General features: G+C 41.7%; 1 protein-coding gene across 5 annotated transcripts in view; it reads left to right on the top strand.

The window, feature by feature from the left end:
• MDH1B (malate dehydrogenase 1B) overlaps positions 1–21,595 on the top strand; it is a 27,535-nt gene extending 5,940 nt beyond the window's left edge. For 2 of the 5 annotated variants that reach the window (XM_046019356.1, XM_046019353.1), the window contains 8 exons: positions 3,287–3,429; positions 5,740–6,236; positions 9,456–9,597; positions 10,941–11,104; positions 14,303–14,442; positions 14,745–14,796; positions 19,896–19,964; positions 20,563–21,595. In XM_046019356.1, the coding sequence (XP_045875312.1) occupies positions 3,311–3,429; positions 5,740–6,236; positions 9,456–9,597; positions 10,941–11,104; positions 14,303–14,442; positions 14,745–14,796; positions 19,896–19,964; positions 20,563–20,600 (1,221 nt within the window). In that variant the 5' untranslated portion in view covers positions 3,287–3,310 and the 3' untranslated portion in view covers positions 20,601–21,595. Of the gene's footprint in view, positions 1–2,607; positions 2,743–3,286; positions 3,430–5,739; positions 6,237–9,455; positions 9,598–10,940; positions 11,105–14,302; positions 14,443–14,744; positions 14,797–19,895; positions 19,965–20,562 lie in introns of those variants that run through there. The other 3 variants (XM_046019352.1, XM_046019355.1, XM_046019354.1) reach the window with 3 other exon arrangements.

Raw genomic sequence — 21,595 nt, 5'->3', positions numbered from 1 at the left:
ATAAGTTCACACCATCTGGGAACAGCTCTTCTGGGGTTCTGGTTGGTGTCTTTTTCCCTGGGGAAACTTGACAAGAGGACAGTCAGTGAAAGGAACCATAGTCTCTACTGCATATCATTTCAGGGCTGTAACTGACACTCATCACTGTTCTTATCTATGATCCAGTGTCGATCCCCCTCCCCCTCTGCTGGTCTAGGTGACTTCTGAGGTGTGATGACCTAGACCTGTATCTTCAGGGGTCTGAGTCCTAGTTTCCCAGGATGTGATTGGATGTGACTGCAGCAAGTGTACACTTGCTGTCAAAATTGAGCAAGGCAGTGCTAAGGATGCCCAGTGGCTCACCTAGATGCCTGCCCACATGTCCCTGATCAGCAGGGCCAAGTCCTCCTTCCAAGATGGTAACTCCTTTCCTTGACTGCTGTCTCTTGGCCTAGGGGCTCAAAGTAACCAAGCGGTAGCCATAGCTTAATGTTTAATGGAAGGAACTCTTCCTGATAGAAATACCTTGCACCTCTGGAATTTAAAACCTCCAGATCCATAGAATCTAGAGTTAAGTGAAGTGGACTTGGGGAAGCACAAATTCTCCAAGTGGGTCACTGGGAGTGAGAGTAAGCAGGATCACTCTTAATTCCATCCCTCCGTTCCTGGATTCATGTGTTTCATCTAGTGGGGAAAGCACTATACTGAATCATGGTGTATATTGCATCCTGAAAGACAGTGCTTTATCCTTATAAGGTAGCAACCTCTAAGCACCTTCAATGGACAGTCCTATCCCTCTCTCAGGTCACAAGGTGATGTAATATATGATAGGGCCAGTGCATCCCATGGTTATATGCCCAATCCCACACATGCTTTACTCCAGAGTGGTTCAAAGTGATGTTATTCAGAATCCCATGTTGCTAGGTTGAACATTTTATAAGCTCTGGGGCAGGGTGCTGGCCAAACCCTATAAGCATAAAAAGTAGTTCTTTGCCCAGAATCTATGTTGATTCCAGTCAAGATGAATCACTGCCCTTTCTAGGATGGAAGGGGTGAAATGTAATCAGCTTGCTATTAAGAGGCTGGTTAGTGTCTTTGAGGGATAGTGCCATTATCAGGGAGTCAGTGTTGGTCTCTGTTGCCAGCACATTGGACACTTAGCAGCAATAGTGGCTCGATCAACTTTGGTGAGTGGTGGCTTGTTCTCTAGGGCCGTAGCATAACCTCTGTCTCTTTTGTGAACCCATTGTGCCTTCAGCGAAGTGTCTTTATCTGCTGGATTTTCCCATGCTTTTATCACAATAGATGTCCTCTGGTGGGCACTGCCCCAGCCTCTTTTATTTCAGGATTCTGTCCTCCTTGATTCCACTGGGGAGTCCAGCTCTATAATAGCATGTCCCTCAATAGCTCTGGCCTAGGATGGACAGCAGTCTTTATCATTTTGATGAATGTGGTCGTCCTTCAGGCCCTTCTGGAGAACGTAATGGACTAGTCGGTTTCTAGTCTTCAATAGTAGCATATCCACTTCAGCATGCCCATTTTTCTAAGCTTTCTGATTCCTTCTTGCATTGTCTTCTGTGGTGTTCTGGCATTTCTGTTTCATTTAACGTGAACCATCACTTTGTCCAAGCTTTGGAGAGCCGTCCTAGCAACGTGTTACCACTGTCTTCTGAGTGCTTGCTGGGATATGCACCCTTGGGTTTGGAAGAGTGATTTACATTGATAAATTCTCCTTTGTCCAACTTTATATTCCACTCTTGATTCGGCACCCTCAGAGTCCAGTCCTATACTTAGTTCCCCAGTCTTACCAAGATGTCAACATGCCCTCACTTCATGCTGAAGCTCTTTTGGGACAGAGTCCCTTTCTTCCAGAGGCCCAGTGCTTCACTGGTCAGGCTATGTAATGATTAGGGGAACCACGGGGAATCCTCACAGCAGCATTATTTGCTTTAAAGGAAGATAAAAGCGGAAGAGACATCTTAAACATCATCAAGAGAAATTAGTTTCTAAGATTTTATGTGTAAGGTCGCCTCATTACCCATGCCTCCGATGACAAGAATGTTGTCGTGTACTTTACTCACAAGAATGTTGCTCTCTGTCTCTACTCAGCTCTTGTCATTGGAAGGTCTGGTCTACACAAACCAAATATTAATGATTTACACTTTCTCTAATGAATACTATTATAAATCCACAGATAAATTTTAACTCATTAACTCATACCCACATATTTAGACACTAATACCAAATTTAGGTGGCCCTAAGACTGGAAATATCTTACATAGAAGAGCAAAGGAAGAACCAGTTGAATTTTTTTTAAAAATCAGATAACTTGGAAGACTCAGCTTCTCTTTTAAGCTAACCACTTGCATTCCCAGTCTCCTCAGCAAAGAGAGCATCTTTCAGTACCTTGACTTGGTCAACAAATTTGAAGAAATCTTTCGTATTTGATTAATTAGCTATTTCACTCACCACTAATTTCTCTATTTACATTTTACAGTGTAAAGATATCTAAATTTTATTATGTATATTCAGTGGTAGGGAAAAAAAGACAAGGTAGTTCGTGTTTGAATTCTGCAGTATGGAACCGAATTCTGAGACAGATTCAATGGATGACTTCTCTTGGAATAGGAGTGGTTAAAAGATCTGTGTGAAAAGAATAAGTGGAGTCACAAAAAGTCCCCCATCATTTGGAGAGAGCTGTTGGATCGTGGAGGAAAGGGGTTGCTTTTGGGAGGATATAATGAATTCCTGGAATACGCCCAGGTATATGGATTAATTTTGTTTGTCTGCTCAAAACTTTACCATTCTCTCACATTGTTCTTGAAATGTCTTGCTTTCCAAAGTATTCTCTCTGTTCTCTTTATTCTTTTTTTTTCATTTTTTTAAATTAACATATGATGTATTATTTGATTCAGGGGTACAGGTCTGTGAATCATCAGTCTTGCACAATTCACAGCACTCACCATAGCACATACCCTCCCCAATGTCCATAATTCAGCCACCCTATCCTTCCCCCCACCCCCCAGCAACCCTCAGTTTGTTTCCTGATATTAAGAGTCTCTTATGGTTTGTCTCCCTCCCTGGCCCCATATTGTTTCATTTTTTCCCTCCCTAACAGTCATGACCCTACCCCCAACCTCTCAAATTCCTCATATCGGAGAGATCATATGATAATTGTCTTTCTCTGATTGATTTGTTTCACTTAGCATAGTACCGTCTAGTACTCTCTCTATTCTGTTCTGGCTTTAAACAAGAACTTTCCATTATAATCATTGTCAGTGTTGACATTTTCTTTCCTAATATTTAGCTTTACTATGGTGTCACCTCTAGCATGACCACTGAGCTGATGAAGTTAATTGCTCAAGAGAACCTGGAGACACATAAGGAAAAAGAACTGGAAGAAGAAACCAGGAAAGATCTCATCAATCCTTTGCAGGTTTGGATCACCAGGTGGGACCGTCGAACTCCAGGATTCATGAGATTGGGTGTTATATTTAGAAAGGACAATAGTTTGGGATTCAATCCATGGTGGAAGAACATCTGAATCTCAAGTTTGAGATTTGTATGTCTAGATATGTGAATATATACATAGATATCCCTCATTATAGCTTCACATTTAAGTTTTAGATTATAGGTATATGTATATACATACACACATGAAATCTAAGAGCAACTGTATAGCAAAGATCATTACGTCGATAACCCTGTCCTTAGCTCTTGTCCCCTCATTCTGTGTCTCTCATGCTATCTGCTGCTTGCCTTCTTGCTCTTTGCCCTGCCACCCTTCCCTCCCATTCCCTCACTTTCTTTCTCCTCTCCCCACTCTGGTCGCAGTGCCTGCTGCCTTCCCACTCTTTCCCACTTGCTAGAGCTATCCTCCTGTTGAGTGCCGGCCTCAGTAACCAATGTGTGGCTGGACCAGGCTGTGGTTCTTATTATGTTTGCAAGACCCCCTTAGCAATAACCATCAGGAAACATGGGGAAAGGGGGTTTGTTACCTACACATCCTGCAAATGACATGGCACCCCTGAAGCCACACAGTGAACTCACCGGTGGGGAGAGAGAGACAGACAGAGACCAGTCTCCCCGTCGGTGACTTCACTGTGAGAGACACAGAATGAGGGGACAAGAGCTAAGGACAGGGTTATCGACGTAATGATCTTGGAAAGCAAGACATTTCAAGAACAATGTGAGAGAATGGTAAAGTTTTGAGCAGACAAACAGAGAGAGAGAGAGAGAGAGAACATGTGAGCACACATGGGCCTGGGGCTTTGCTTTTATTGGGGTTGAGAGTGGGGGACTTAGGTTTTGTGGGCTCACTCTATATTGCTGAATTTAAAACTTAGGAGTGGAAACTTACATCTTGAAAAGAGAAAAAACAGGTGGCCCAGCTGGCTGGTTGTTGACATCAGAGATCTCTAAAACAATGGAGCCTCAGAGTGGGAGGACCCCTAGCTCCTTACTACTATGGCTGGCAGTCATTTATTACAGATAGACATCTTCGAAGCGGATACCTCCTCAGCAATCAAAACTTATAAAAAACAGAAAGCAAACCTGGCAGGGTTTATTACTATACCTCAGTTTTGCTCCTTCTTCCTTTTTCTTATCTCTTGCTTCTCACCACATTCAGTCTTGGGCACACCTTCCTTAGCACCTTTTGTCTCTGCACTCCCTCTCTCTCGGTGTCCTTTGCTGTTCCTCTTGCTCTCTACTCCCTCCCCAGCCCTCACTGTGTCTCTCACACACTGCCCTTCTTTCTTACTACACCGGCATGTATCCTAACATAATGCTTCTTTGGGAAATTATTGGTTATGAAATAGTTCAATACAGAAAAGAATTAAGAATGATGTACCTCGTTGTACAACATGAACCTCACACCCAGATTTAATAAATATTACATCTCCTTTAGATATTTTTGAATGATTAAAATGGAACAGATACAGTTGAAACCTTCATTGAACCCTTCCCTAAACCTGCTGTGAAAATCAAAAATGTCCAGATGCATTTCCAAACTCCCACCGGGCTGATTACACCTGTAGATTGGTAGCCAAGCTATAGAGTACCCAGATATTTGCTGAATTGTGGGTACAGATACATGATACCTAGCCTAGGCTGATCCTAGGCTTCTTTACAAGGATTTAGAAAAGATAGTCCTCTCCCAAAAAATGTCATTACTTTATAGATGAAAGTATAAAGTAGGAAAGAGCTATGGTTAAATAAAAAACTCGTTATTTCCTTGCCTTTTTATAAGAAAATGTAAATATGTAATTAAAGTACTATGAAACCATTCTTTCAAATTTTGCTTTCTCCATATTCTATTTTATTTGAAAAGCCTTTTAAACAAGTACATTTCTTATTTGGGGATTGTTTTCAGATGGCCAGAGCAAGGGATTAGTAGCAAGAACTTTCTTGCCTTTAAAAGTCTATGTCTATTTACAGGGCGTCTGGGTGGCTCAGTGGGTTAAAGCCTCTGCCTTTGGCTCAGGTCATGATCCCGGGGTTCTAGAATCGAGCCCCGCATCGGGCTCTCTGCTCGGCAGGGAGCCTGCTTCCCCCTCTCTCTCTCTGCCTGCCTCTCAGCCTACTTGTGATCTCTGTCTGTCAAATAAATAGATGAAATCTTTAAAAAAAAAAAGTCTATGTCTATTTAAGATATTAAACCACCCTATTAATGCACCTGCAGAAATATCTATTAAGAATAAAGGCTTAGCAGGAACAAAAGATTTAACTGTTCATAATCCGGCTTTGCATTTTTATTAGTGCATCTGGTCGTGTCTGCTACAACCTAATTCCCATCTTGACAAGTGGCGAAGTATTTGGAATGCACACGGAAATTAGCCTGAATCTATTTGACAATAAGCAGGCAGAAGAAGATCTCCACATTATCGTGACAGAGACGTGGAACCTGGTAGCCCCCTTGCTCCGGAGCATCTCCATCTGCACCCAAGTGGAGGATGCCTTCCGCCAGGCCCACGTGATCATCATCCTGGATGAGAACACTGACGGGGAGGTATACAGTCTGGAAGACTGCCTCCGAAGCCGGCTTCCTCTGTGTAGGCTCTATGGATACCTGATCGAGAAAAATGCTCACGATTCCGTCAGAGTTATTGTGGGAGGAAAAACATTTGTGAATCTTAAAACATTTCTGCTTATGAGATATGCCCCAAATGTGGCCCACAACATCATCGCCGTGGCGCTGGGTGTGGAAGGCCAAGCTAGAGCTGTACTGGCCAGAAAACTGAGAACAACCCCATCATGTGAGTGATCTTCTGTTTCTGATTCTGTTTATTTTAAGATTGTATTTATTTATTTGACAGACAGAGATCACAGGTAGGCAGAGAGGCAGCCAGAGAGAGAGGAAGGGAAGCAGACTCCCTGCTGAGCAGAGAGCCTGATGCAGGGCTCGATCTGAGGACCCTGGGATCATGACCTGAGCCTAAGACAGAGGCTTTAACCCACTGAGCTACCCAGGTGCCCCCTGTTTCTATTTTTCAACAATGTGATTTCAAATCTGCTAGGAAGAACACTGTGCCCCTTAGGATTATTCTAGATATTTGGAATAGAAAGTATGAAGCAGATACAAAGAACTCCCTACTGTGTGATTTGCCTGTGGTGCGAACATTTTTTTCTTACAGATTTTCCTGACAGGCTGACTTTTTAAACCAGTGTTTACTATAATAAGATTTCTATTTTACATGTTATAATTTGAAACCTAATATTTCAATTTTTCATAACAATAATCAACTAAGGTAATCCGTGTTTAAAAGAAGTCATCAGGGATGTGTTTAAGTGGCCCCACCCCACTCCCCACCCGGGTAACATCTGCAAGGTTACTAAACTTGTCCGCAGGGTCCTGCTATCTTGATCAGCCTCTGCCCCCAATTAATCTTGAAACTGGTAGACATCAGAACCTCATGAGGATGAGACTAGATCAGAAAATGGATTATGATATTTAAAAGGGGAGTGCTGTATTGGAAAACATTCATCATCTTTAACAAAGATGTTAGGTGTCGGTGCCTTTAGAGGGAGCAGGTGCAAAAACGCCCATTGAGAATGCAGGGAGGTACAAGGCATTCCCTCAAGACAGTGGGGAGACGATGAAGTATAAGCCTGGCATGCTCTAAATCAGGGCTATAAAGGGCTTCGGGGAGCCCCTAACACATTATAGCAAGAACTGTTTCACCCATCGCTTTACAGTGAGGCTCTAGAACCATCTCTTCTGGTATTCTTGCATACAGATCTTCAATGCCTCACCCCCAGGATCAGTGGTTACCCTAGCCAAGTTGCTATGAAATTTTTCAGTAGGAAAAAAAAAAAAAACATTTCTAATCATTGTATCTCTGTGCCAACCTTACATACAGGTATGTAGACACTGCTTTATCACAAAAGATTTCTGATATGTCTGATATGACATCAAAGTGCCAAGAAGAGGCAGTGTTACAAAATTTAAAACAAGGTGGGGACTTTGAACCAGAAAGCTGCTCTCATATGGGCCTGGTGGTGCCATAAATTGTATGCTCTCCTATACCCAAAGCCAATAAGCAATGAGAAGCAGAAGAAAGAGAAATGGAGAAATGTTGGGTAAAGGAAAGAGAGACTTTGGAGGGACAGCAGTCAATGGGAATGGTCTGCAGAGCACAGCCAACAACGCCAGTTGAGCAAGGGGAACTAACACCAATGATGTCTCCTTGACATCAAGGAGAGTCATTCAGGGAAGAGCCCAGATCCCAAGAAGGTAACAGATCTTTCCAGGATATCCCTTGAGTTTTGTTCACACCTAACCCTATTATGTGCGACATATCCCTTGAGTTTTGTTCACACATAACCTTGTTACGTGTGACATCAGACCATGTGCATTGGGTTGGTTGAAACTCTGTTACAAATGACAGCAAGTCCATTCAAAGAGGCTAGTCAGACAGAGAGCTTTTTTTCAGGCGTAGGTGGTTGCTGAGGCTCCATTGATGACATCAGGACTGACTTGACTCTCTCTTGACCTATTGCTCTGTTCTACTTTCCTCAGCATTGGTTTGATTCTCAGTCAGGCTCTCCGTATGAAGCGGCAAAGTGGCCACTGGTGTCTCCAGACTCATAGCTGAGCTTACCCCAGGAGAAAGAGGGCTTGCTCTCTCAAGTGTACAAAAGTAGCAAAATAATATCTCATTGGCCAGGCTTGGGCCATTTGCCCATCTCCAAATCAATCGTCATGGCCAGGAGTCTGGAATCTGGGACTCATGCCTATTGATAGACCTGAGGGGTAAGGACAGCCCCACCTAAACCATATGGACTGAAATTGAGAAAGGGTAGTTATTTAAAGGAAAACCAGGATGCTGTTAAAGAAAAACAGTAGGAAGCAATGTTAGGAGGAAAAACAGCAGATGTCCACTATGGTTTTCTCTAGCAGAGCTATATAGAGCCTGAAGTCTGATAAGAAAAAGTCTTTTCCCTACTGCCTGCCTTTGAACACAACCATGTGAGAATGTGATACTTGGAGCTGCTGCAGCTGTTTTAGGACCATGAGGGGCAGGCCAAGAGAATAGCATCTTTGAGCTGCTGAGTAACCACCAGTGTTACTGCCTACCTCTACTTGTTATTGTCTGAGAACAGTGAGCTCCTAGATAAGCCAAGTCAGAGAGGGTATTTCATTACTTGAAACCACACATCAATCTTACCTCATGCATAACAGTAGAGAATTTAATCTCCACCGTAGGAAGTGGTATGACTTTGGAAAGTCTTTAAGCAAAAATATAAGTTAATAAATCAATAAAATTACTTATTTTCACTTCAGTTACAACATTCCTAGAAGATCCACAGTTTTAGAATCATAGAGATTTTAATCCCTATTTCTGTCTAACCCCTATCCTCTTATTTTCCTTCACAGGGCTTATCACTTTGTATAGTAGTTGCTTTCTTACCTGCTCCTCTCCACCCCCAGAATGCTGCAAGGGTTTGGGGTGATGTGTTTCCTTCTAAACCTTCCACTTAAAAATGCCTCACACATAGAATCTAATTCAATTATTGATTAGAATGTTCCTGGGGTCCTCTCATTATAACGCCTTCCTTCTGCAAGGAAATGAAACCCATCCAGGAGTTAAGTGATTTGCCCAAATTTCTATTCCAGTCTAGAATCAAGAACTCTTTGTCAGAACCAAAGCAGATAAAAAGTTCTAATGGTAAGCAGAGTGTTTACATTAGGACCACACCAGTGGTATAATTTTCAGTAGCAATGTCTTCCAGGGAGCATTTCAGTATTTCTTGAACTCACTTATATGGTCTACATATGAGCATGATTAGGAATTGCCAAACCCTGATGATTCAAGGAATCATCCATGTCATTTGTACATTCAGGGGAAGCATAAACTTAGATCATTTTATAGCAAAAAGATCAATCCTAAAACAAACAAAAAATAGAGTACAGGCCATTTTTCTTTGATTCATGCTCATTACTATGTTAATTTTAAATTTCTTTTTCTTCACAGGCATCAAAAATGTGATAGTTTGGGGTAACATTAGTGGAAACAACTACATTGATCTGAGAAAAGCCAGGATTTACAGATATGAGAGTGCTATTTGGGGACCTCCTAACTATTCACGCCCTGTTTTGAGCTTGATTTTTGATAGGTAAGGTATATTTCTAAGAGAGGTATACTGACAATGTTGGAGACATATATAATGTTTATTAAAATTCTTTAAATCATCTTAGAAGTCTTTGTACAGCAATGATGTGACAGTGACTGTTCACACTCACCTTTGTTTACGTGCTCTATTGAATTCAGAAAATTCCACGGAACCACAACTGGTCAATCCCCACGCCCAATTTGTTTGATTTTGCAGTTATGAATTTTTATATTTCAGAGTATCCCTAAAGTAGCTCACATAGCCCTTTAAATTTATCTCTCAAGCAAACATATGCAAAATGAGTCTTATTTAACACAGAGAGAGGGAAACATGTATCCAAATTGAAACTGGTGGAAACATTTTCGAGAATAAGGAATTAAGACAGTGAGCGGGCCCTGGCCATGCTGGACGTTCTGTCCCAGGAGAGGCAGGACCGAGGATTGGGAAAGAGCGTGATCTCTAGAACCAAGCTGCCTGGGCTGGGATTCTCAAGCAGCTACTTCCCAGCTGTGTGACTTTATGTTATGTAACTCTGTGCCTCAGGTTTTTCATCTGCAGAATGGAAATGGTCTCATAGTCTGGGTCTTACAGGGTCGTTAGGGAGATGAAATGGCTTGGTACAGCCCCAACAACCCTCTCCCCACTGCAATCAGCACTATCTTTATGACAGGGCGGGGGAGGAGAGAAGGGAAGGAGCGGCTCTGAAGCCTCTTTCTAAGCCTTGCAGCCCCTTTCCAGCTATGACACTTCCTTTCCATTGCCCTTTCCTCAGGCCAGGGATACTTCATCCTTGCTCAGAAATGGTGTGCCCCCAAGCCCACCCTCCTGGTGCCTGTTTCCTTTGGGTAAAGGCAGTGTCTCCTGGAGCTGTAGGCGCTGGCTTAGGAGGAACAGCCCTTTATCAGCTGGACGACTCCCTGAATTTGAACTTTAGATGATAACAACGACTTAGTTATTCCCCCAATTCTCAATGTGCATTATTCAATGTGTTAGGATATCATTTTCTTTAGGATAAAGGATACCACTGGTTCCAAGATAACATCTGCATGAAATAAATTCTTTGTAATGAGAGTGACTGTTCTTGCAGTCTGACTACTTTTCTGTGTTCCTATATTTCTATTACCATGTTTTTCATTTGACACTTCAGGATTCCTTTCTGTGCCATTTCATTGCTTTTCGATTGACCTTTTACAGGACTGAAGAAGCTTGAAGAAGGAAGGTGCACAGGAAGTCATATTTCTCTTTTATGGAGACGATTTCTTATACTGAGACCCATTGACCCAAGGAGCATTGTTTTATTCCCATTCCTCCCTCCATCGTGAAATCATTTCTTTCTTTCCTTATAGTGAGTGGGTAAACAGACAATATGTAGAAACTCTTAAAAAGCTGACAGCCACAGGAAAACAATTTGGAGCCATCTTAGCTGCGCACAGTATAGCTACTACATTGAAATACTGGTACCATGGCTCGCCGCCTGGGGAGATCGTGTCTTTAGGAGTACTAAGTGAAGGTAACTCTGGGTTGGTTGGTTGGTTTGTATCTGGTATTGCTTTCAGATCTCCCTGTATACCTGTGCTCCTGCTTCTGAGTCCCCGCCTTCTGCCTTACCTGGTCTGTGAGCTGATGGACTTCCACTGTTTCATATTCACGCATTCATTCACTCACTCACTCAGCCGTTCAGAAAGTCTGTGACGTTTCGTGTGAGTGCACAGGGAACTGGCACAGCGCTGCTGCCTTCAGGAGACCTAGAGCAGAGGGGAGAAGAGCCAGCTACAAAAACCCGAGTTCCACTAAGCTGTTCTCACTGTATCCCAGCTGAGGAAGGAAAAGCAAGGTCGATTTTAGGGAGATGGCAGGAAGAATCAGGACGGACTTCGATAAGGTGGTGACCCTCCAGGAAGCCTTCAAGTCTGAGTAATGTTTACCTGACAGGCTAGTGTAGGAAGAACATCCCCCAGGGGCCACAGTGGCAAAGGTGTGGGGTCAGGATATGAAGGGCACATCAGCATGCAGACCTTAGGGCACCAGTGGGAGCATGGAAAGCTTGCTCTCCGGCTGCAAATACTGTGTATGTATTTTTTTTATTTAATTTCTTTTCAGCGTAACAGTATTCATTGTTTTTTGCACCACACCCAATGCTCCATGCAATACGTGCCCTCCCCAATACCCACCACCAGGCTCCCCCAACCTCCCACCCCCTGCCCCTTCAAAACCCTCAGGTTGTTTTTCAGAGTCCATAGTCTCTCATGGTTCATCTCCCCTTCCAATTTCCCTCAACTCCCTTCTCTCCATCTCCCCATGTCCTCCGTGTTATTTCTTTTGCTCCACAAATAAGTGAAACCATATGATAATTGACTCTCTCTGCTTGACTTATTTCACTCAGCATAATCTCTTCCAGTCCCGTCCATGTTTCTACAAAAGTTGGGTATTCATCCTTTCTGATGGAGGCATAATACTCCACAGTGTATATGGACCACATCTTCCTTATCCATTCATCCGTTGAAGGGCACCTTGGTTCTTTCCACAGTTTGGCGACCATGGCCATTGCTGCTATGAACATTGGGGTACAGATGGTCCTTCCTTTCACTACATCTGTATCTTTGGGGTAAATACCCAGTAGTGCAATTGCAGGGTCATAGGGAAACTCTATTTTTAATTTCTTAAGGAATCTCCACACTGTTCTCCAAAGTGGCTGCACTAACTTGCATTCCCACCAACAGTGTAAGAGGGTTCCCCTTTCTCCACATCCTCTCCAACACATGTTGTTTCCTGCCTTGCTAATTCTAACTGGCCATTCTAACTGGTGTAAGGTGGTATCTCAATGTGGTTTTAATTTGAATCTCCCTGATGGCTAGTGATGATGAACATTTTTTCATGTGTCTGATAGCCATTTGTATGTCTTCATTGGAGATGTATTTTTACAGCCTCACTGCTTTCGTCAGCTAAAAACTATTTCAGAGGACTTCAACCATTTTTGAAGAGCAGGAATGAGAGAAGAGATGATGTTCTGGGTTCTGGGTTCTATCTAAAACATCTGTTCCATTCTGTTTTACTTTCTCCCTGTGTAAACTCATTCACTGCTAAAGCTTCCCACCTCAGCCTCTCTTCACACTGCCACCTGAACATAATGTTGTCACCTCAGACCAACATAGACCAAACCAAACTCATTGTCTCTCCTCTCCAATTGAATCTACCTCTTGTGTTCCTTATGTTGTTAGTGGAACCACCATCCTGCCTTTTATTCCAGGGCTAACGGTGCAGATCAAGGAAATCTCTCCAAATCCCCCAAGTCAGAAGTCATCTATCTCTCCTCTGTACATGAATAGCATTTTGTTCCTCTGTCAGGGAGCACGTTCCAGCCTCCTCATTGGTGGTGTGGTTCATTGTGTAAGTCCCCTCCATTAGAGTGCATACACCCTGGGGGCAGGGCTCTGGCTGGGTCTTCCTTCACAGTTAGACACTCAGCAAATCTTGTTTCAGTTGCAGTAAGGTATATGGGCACACTTTTAATGAATAAGGTGAATCAAATCAGTATGTTACCTTTTTAGTGTAATAGGCATTTAAAACCTTATCTTTACTTGCTAATAATTTAATTAATCTCTGTAGTAGTTTACCAATAAAAAATGCAATATTGGGGGCGCCTGGGTGGCTCAGTGGTTTAAGCCGCTGCCTTCGGCTCAGGTCATGATCTCAGGGTCCTGGGATCGAGTCCCGCATCGGGCTCTCTGCTCCACGGGGAGCCTGCTTCCCTCTCATTCTCTCTCTGCCTGCCTCTCTGTCTACTTGTGATCTCTCTCTGTCAAATAAATAAATAAAATCTTTTTTTAAAAAATGCAATATTGGAGGTGAAGAGCAGGTAATCCCTGTCTCCCTGAAACCAGGTAGTTATACTCTCATATGTTGTCCACCCATAAGGTTGGCTCTTTATAGATAAAAAAGAGAGTGAAGAGAAAACCACAGAAGCCCTTTAATGAAAGGTCTTTTAGGTCCTGGTTTGTTCATTATCCTCACATTTTTGTTCTACTGACAGCATGATGTCTGTAGACATCTTTAGATGACTAAAATGGCAAGAATAATATTCTCGTTTGATTGATGCACAAAAGGCAGTGGGCGGCAACTTTATCTGAATGTTGCGTAGTTAGTAGTAAGTATTGTCCATCTTTTTATTTGGAACACATCCAAACTGGGTCCTGGCAGCTGCCGGGAAATCATCAACTTCCCCAAACCCTTCTCTCTCCCACCGCAGCCTCACACCGTAGCTATGGGACCACCACAGCAGGCTAGAAGAACGCAGGGCCAAGTGGACAAATTACTTGAGGTCTTAGGCTACTGAGGGGAAAGGAAAGATCATAGGGAGCAGACAAAAGGAGTCCAAACAAAATGGAGGAGAAAGACTGCATGAGTCCCCCAGGTAGAGGCAGGGGGTCTGAACCAAACCAGAGGGGACAGAAAGGGTAACAAGAGGGAACAGTAGTTCTTCTTTCAGAGAGTAACAAAGGAGAGAGTTGTCCGAACTTGGAGAGATGCTCAGGCAATATTTCTAGATTAAATGTTTCAATCTTCCCGGGAAAGGAATTCTCAAAAATTTAGTTCACCATTACCAGTAAAAATCATGTACGATCTCTGTCCTTTTCTACAATGCTTTACATGACTGGTTTATTGTTCTGAGCACTTCTGTTTTGCTTTGCTTTCTATTTGCTTACTACAGGCCAGTTTGGTATTCCTGAAGGGATCGTCTTTTCTATGCCTGTAAAATTTGAGAATGGAGCTTGGGTAGTTCTTAAAGATCTCAAAGATATTGAAATCAGTGAACCAATAATGACCAGAATGACAAGTGATCTCATTCAGGTAATGTCCAAATAGATACAAGAGTGATGACTTTGATAATGACCATAAACTGATTCCTCTGGGCTAAGGCATACACTGAATTTCTCTGGGTTCAATTTATATCCTCTTCCTAAAAACAATCCGGAGGCAATAGGAGCTTGAAGAAGTCAACAGAAGAACCCTACTCATTACGTTACATAATGTGTGGCATGTTAAAGGTATTTGTTGGTTACTTAAAAATCAAGACCCAAAATGTTTTTCTATTGAAGATTAAGTTAGCAATTGTGGTCATTTACTTCTCTGATTCTAAAACTTTTCAACAGGAGAAACTTGTTGCACTTGGAGATTTGATCAGTTTTCAACCCTATCAATCAGGTAACATTTTCAATGTGATATTTTATTGAGCTGCTACTAAAAGACTATTAAAATATTTGTTGGGGCACTTGGGTGGCTCAGTCGATTAAGTACCTGCCTTTGGCTCAGGTCATGATCCCAGCGTACTGGGATTCACATCAGGCTCCCTCTGATAGGGAGCCTGCTTCTCCCTCTCCCTCTCCCCCACCCAAGTTGTGCTCTCTCTTGCTCTTAAGCTCTTGTCTCCCTCAAATAAGTAAATAAAATCTTTTTAAAAATTAAAAGAAAATTGTTAAAACTGAATTGCTCTTGAATATTGATAACTATAATCCACATTTTATCACTTTTAAATGAAATTATTGACAAAATAAACTGCCAAGTTCCATGTGTCCTTCAAAATAAAACATCTCATAAGAATGCTAAAGAAATCCCTTCTTAAAAACACGATGACCTTATAAATTAAATGTATGTGTAACATATGTATTCATGTCCCAGACTTGCTGTAACGAATGACTACCAACTGGGTAGCTTCAACAACAGAACTTACTCTCTAGTGAACAGGTGAGACTAGCAGACCTAAATCAAAGTGTTGGCAGGGACGTGGTCTCTCAGACGGCTCTAGGGAAGCACCCTTCCCTGCCTCTTCTGCTGGTAGTGTTGGTGTCCTGGGCTATGGCTCATCACTCCAGTTTCTGCCTCTGTCTTCATGTGCCGATCTTCTCTCTATGTGTGTCTTGTTTCTTCTCCTTAAAAGGACACCAGTCATTTCAATCCAGTACAACCCGATCATAACTTGGTTAAATCTGCTAAAACCCTATTTCCAAATAAGGTCACATTCATTGGTATCAGGGATTGGGACTCCAACACATCTTTCTGGGAACACAGTCCAACCCACAACATTCCATTCACTTTTAGATCACTTAAAAAAATACATTTTAATAAGCTCATTTTCTCACTGGCACTTTCTCCAATTCTAAACTCATAAGGAAGTGCTATCATCTTTCTTTAATCTCTAAATACTGAAAATATTTAACAACAAGTACGTTACAGATTCCACTCAATCCAAGTAGTTGCTGCCTCTCAGAATGAATTAACTGGTAAAAAGAACCTGGTAGGGGACAGCAGACTGACCTTGGTCCAGACCAGAGAGGGTTTAAGTGAGGTCAAATATGGCAGTGCGGAAAGGGCAGAGAGACCAGACCTCAAGGAAAAGATGTTTAAGGCAGAGGATGGGCTTTGGGAATTCAGATCTTGTTCTGCCTAGTGGTCAACTCACTGGAAATGGGCCAAAGGAAATAAAGGCCAGAGCAGCCTGGAATCCAAGGGCAAAGACACAGAAGTCTGAAGAGCAGTTGGTTTTCACTGGAACTCTTTTATCCCCAGAGTTTAGAAGCCCTCTGTGCGGCTTCCTGCTTTTGCAGAGGAGAGCTGCAAATTCCTTTTTCTGAGAATGGGCTATAAAGCAGTCAGTCTAAATTTGACTCCTTTGACTGGTAGTTAATCCTAAATTTTCCATAATACTTGCATTATAGAGGGTTTGATGAAAAAGAATAACCTGATTTTATGCTATTTTCATTAACAAAGGTCAAGGTATAGATACCTAAATAGATAGCTAGCTAGATAGATAGATCGATCAATCTTGATTCTGTCAACTTCAGACATTGCCCAAAGCACTGTTCCAGAGATTCCAAGATCAGAGCATTGAAAATAATCAGAATTTTGCACAGTTTGGAGATCTCTGCTTATTAGCATATCAATGAGATGATTCATGCATGAGGTTTGTTTAATCTTTTTGATTAATTTAATACTTAATTTCTTGACTTTAAGAGACTGACTTAGCCAAAAGCTATGAAAAGACCACCTTACCTACCTCATACAATGACCAGGAAAATCAAAGAGTTTCAGATGGTAGGTATATCAATTGAAAAAAAAAATGTCCTTTTTAATCCAAGGCTTAACACTAAATTTTGAAGAAAGGAATTTGACCATCTATTAGCCACAAGATAGGAATTAAGTCTTTTATCACTCTCATCCTATATTAAACAACCAGGTCGTATTTAAAATCTATTAAAATCTTGAAGAAAATTACCAGATATTTGTTGAGTACTTTCTGTATGCTGATCACTGTGAGAGACACTGGGGACACAATGACAGAGTTATAGCCACAAGACATGTCTGGAGAAAGGAGCCCTGAGAATACGAAAAAGTAAATGGCAGGATGCACAACGAATTAAAAAGTTCAATAAAACAAAGCAAGACAGATCAAAAAGAAAGAGAATATATGATAAATAATACAGAAATGCGTAAGGAAAGAGAGTTCCTTGTAATATATGAAGGAGAAGACTTAGTCATATCTTCAGATCTAGTTGGGACTTAAGATGGCTAAAGATAATCAAATGATCATTTATTTATTCAGTAACTGCTGGTTCTGTCACACAAGGTGCAAGTATTCTAGAGATCTATTGTACAACAATGTATACATACATATATAGTACAATGTATTGTACTGTACACTGAAAAAACATGCTTAAAAGGTAGATTTCATGTTATATGTTTTAGCACAATGGAAAGAAAGAAAGAAACAGCACCAGGTCCTAGGGACATGAATGGAAATCAAACATTGTTCTTGCTCTCAAGGTGCTCACCATCTAGCGTAGGAAACAGCAAAGCCAATAAAAAATACCCTGTTTAGGGGTGCCTCGGTGGCTCAGTCGGTTAAGCATCTGCCTTTGGCTCAGGTCATGACCCCAAGGTCCTGGGATCAAGCCCAGATCAGGAGCCCTGCCTAGCAGAGAGTCTGCTTCTCACTCTACCCCTCCCCTTCCCCCTCCTCCTCCCCCTGCTCATGCTGGCTCGTCACTCTCTCTCTTCCTCATTCTTTCAAATAAATAAACAAAATCTTTTTTTTTTTCCTTAAAGGGACGCTTGGATGGCTCAGTCAGTTAAGTGTCTGTCTTCGGCTTGGGTCATGATCCCAGGGAGCTAGGGTCGAGCTCCCCACAGGGCTTCTTGCTCAGTGGGAAACCTGCTTCTTCCTCTGCCTGCCTCTCTCTCTCTCTGTCTCTCATTCTCTCTGACAAATAAATAAATAAAATCTTTAAAAACAAACAAACAAAAACCCTATGCTGTTGAGAAAGAAGTGGTATGTATAGAGAGGTCCAGGTATAACTGAACCACATTGGGGCTCTCCTGACAGGGACAGCAAGGTTAGGAAAGGCTTTCAAGTACAAGGGACATGGGAGCTGAATCTGGAAGGATGAGTAGGAATTGCTCGTGTCATAGTGAAAAAGAAGCCTGCAGGTGGAGGAGTCAGAGAAGCTGTGAAATGTGCCCCACCAGGAGGAGACACGTGGGCAGAGGAGGCATTTCAGGCGGCCAGAGGTGTGAACCTGAGGCAATCTAAAGTTGTATTGAGAAGACGATAAATGGAGTAGCTGGCATAGAACAGAAGATCCTGAAAGGATAAGGAGGACTGGAAGAGGCACGGGAGGTCATCCAGTTTGGTTGCTTGAGAGCTCAGCAAAATGGCTGGTAGGTGGCGAGACAAGCATGAAATGGATGCCGTCAGGCTTAGAGAACTAATTTTGCTTTCTCGTTGGCCCCTAGAGGATGATGGAGTCGCCCAAATCACTGCCTGGAGGAGTGTGTTGGCTCAGTTCCAGACAGAATAGGTATTTAAAGAGGTCCCGTCAGACAGTATCTCTAGATATCTGGGTGGCTGCACTGTTGTTCCAGTTGGCCCAGCTGGTATTGAGCAATACTCAGGGAAACAACTGAGGGCTCCAAGGCCCTGGTGAGAGAACTGAGAAAAAACTGTCAGATCTGTCATGACCAAGGTGACTGGCATCTTTCCAGCATGGTTGAAAAAGAGTAGAGTATGTATTCCAGAGTTTAGGCATCAGAACGATCCAAGTTGTTGGTTAAAACGTTAGATTCTTAGACCCTCTACTAAGACATAATCTTACACAGACAAAGGAACATTAGTGGTAATAAAGTAGAGAAAATGGGGCTGATTTCAGGTTGTTTGAGAGGCTGCATGTTGAATGAGCATTAGACTCAAATATCACTTGATAGTGCTTTCCACACTGGGCTTAGTGGGTCATAAAAAATTTTGTGGGCAGGGCGGCTGGCAGCTCAGTTAAGCATCTCACTTTTGATCTCAGCTCAGGTTTTGATCTCAGGGTCGTGAATTCAAGACCCATGTTGGCTCTATGCTGGGTATGGAGCCTATTAAAACAAAATTAAAAAAAATTTGTAGGTGATTAAATCAGTTTAACAACTGCATTTTTTCCTTGAACTGGAATAAAAGTGGTAAGAAAAGAATAAGTGAAAAGACCAGATTTTTTTCCCAGTGCACTAGAATACAATAGAAAAACAAAGATGAGTAGAAAAAATAAGAAAAGGGTAAGTTCTATTTCATGTAACTTCTTCTGTTTTATTGTAAGCACACAAGTGCATGTACTGGACTATAATGTAAAATGCATTTTTAAAAAAATCTTATTTATTCACTTGAGAGAGGGAGAGAACAGAGGGAGAACGAAAAGGAGAAGCAAACTCCCCACTGAGCAGGGAGCACAATGTGGGTCTCAGTCCCAGGACCCTGGGATCACGACCTGAGCTGAAGGCAGATGCTTAATCAACTGAGCTACCCAGGCCCTCCTGTAAAATGCATTTTCTTACTGTGACTTATGGTCAATAAAGTTTGAAAAACACTGACCTAGAACATTTCCTGGTTGTTAGTTATATTCTAAATCCAGTATGTTTTAGCTTATTTTGGTTTCAGAATATAAAGATAGAACGTGTTCTGATCTAATCCAAGATGACGAAAAAGACCTGGTTATGTCAAACAGTAAGTCAATCAAATCACAAACCATCTCTGTAGTGCTAATGGTCATGGCTCATGTTGTCCAGTCTTAGAGAATAATGTTGTGGTCAGATGAACATAGTCCAGTTCCCAAAACTCCATATACGAGTGATCGGGCATCTTGCAGCTCCCCAAGAACAAGACATTCAGAAGAACTTGGAGTGGAAGGAACAGGATAGGAGAAAATGATACTAACTTCAAAAATCAATGTACTTTAGATACTAAAATCTCTGTTCTGCCCTTTCTCTATTTACAGCAGTGAATCTTTTAGATCTGACTCCTCAACCCACCTCTGAAAAGCCATTTGGTCAAGAAGCCATAAATGGTAGGTGGGGAAACAAAACATCAAGTAGTCTTTTCTTATTCTATTAATAGAACTAGGTAGAAGATATCAAATGTCCCCCAGATATAATTAAACCCTCCCCCAACCCACATCCCCAGCTTTGCTTGCTGACATTTTCGAAACCTCCCTTTCTACATTTATAACCAAGGCTATGGCAATGGCAACTGAATCCTTCCTGAAAATGTACAGAATGATGGGCTTTGGAGTGAGGCTAACTATGGAGAATTAGAATTGGTATACAGACAAGAAGCAGGGCCAAGAGAAGAAATGGAAATATGTAACTACAAAATTCAGAATGGGAAACAAAGGAACCTAACAACACTTCACGTAGAAATAGATTAAGGTCAGGAGGGAGGCCAGAATTAAGTTTTGCTTTATATAAAAGATCTAATGATGGTCTTGTGGTTTGATGTCCCTCATAGATAGAAACCCTCTCACACATACTCCCTCGGCTGAAGCAGATTGAATGCAGGAATCCAGGAAACAGGAGAAAGAGAAGAGCAAATGTAAAGCTAATAAAAACATAGGTTACTAATGGATTTTTAAATAGTTACACCTTTTCATTCTTCTCCTTTTACAGATTCTGAAGACAGAAGTGTGGAAGAGCAACAAAATTAGACCAACCATAAAGATATTTGGTGTTGTAATACATATGGAAAGACCCATAAATGCCTGTATTTAGGGAAGAATAGTTTAAAAGATTGGCTTCCACCTTAGATAATGTTATGCTAGACAATAACAGTAATAGTGCACACACAAAAAGTGAGTTCAATCATTTTGTGTTACCTGAATCCACTCACAGGTTTGCTTATTGTCCTAGTTTCTCATATAGTTTGGTGTCAATTGTCTTTTTTTTAAAATTACATTAAAATACAATGGTCAGTCATTGCATCCTTGCCTGTACATGCTTCTAAGAGAGCCTCCTTTCCCCCAGAGGCCATGCCTAAGGCAGGGACAAGAGCGGCCATGTTTGCTCAGCTGTTCTCACCACCTTGGCTTCAACTGATTGGGCTAGAACGAACACACCTTACTCAAGGGGAACAATTTAGATTTTCTCTCATGGTGTCAAACAACTTGCACTGAGAGAAATGGCTGAGTAAGTTGGTGTCTGGATCATGGTAAAGGCAGTGACTTAGAAAGAGCCACACAGTTCTGTTGTGAGGTCTTTAGAGCTAGTCAGGTTCACAGTTTCATAAGGTCTGCCTGGGTATTCTTTCTTCTAGGATTTACTTGGGATAATTATCTTTATAATAAATCATGCTTTTACTTTAGCTCAGATGGAATAGGTTTCTGTTTCTTGACACCAGTTGTGGCCTGAATAAATGGATTTTTCAAAGGAAAGCATAATATTTTTACCATATAATTATATAGTTTAAGTAAAAATTATAGTCTTTATTAAGGTAGTAGTAGTCAAACCAATGTGTTCATATATTTTCAAGCTAATAGAATCTTTTACAAATGCCAATTAGGAACTTTTGAGAGCCCAGGAGTTGCTTTAAAAACTGCTTATTTCTGTGCTTTCTCTGTAGTTTAAATAGCTTTTACAGTACAAATTACTTTCTGAAAATTCAGGAAATTTTCAGATGCTCCTTCATTGCTTCTGCACCATTATG

Source organism: Meles meles, chromosome 9 (genome assembly GCF_922984935.1).
Source record: "Meles meles chromosome 9, mMelMel3.1 paternal haplotype, whole genome shotgun sequence".
Lineage (NCBI taxonomy): Eukaryota > Metazoa > Chordata > Mammalia > Carnivora > Mustelidae > Meles > Meles meles.
The sequence above is the reverse complement of the archived record's forward strand: the minus strand, read 5'-3'. Positions and strand labels throughout refer to the sequence as shown.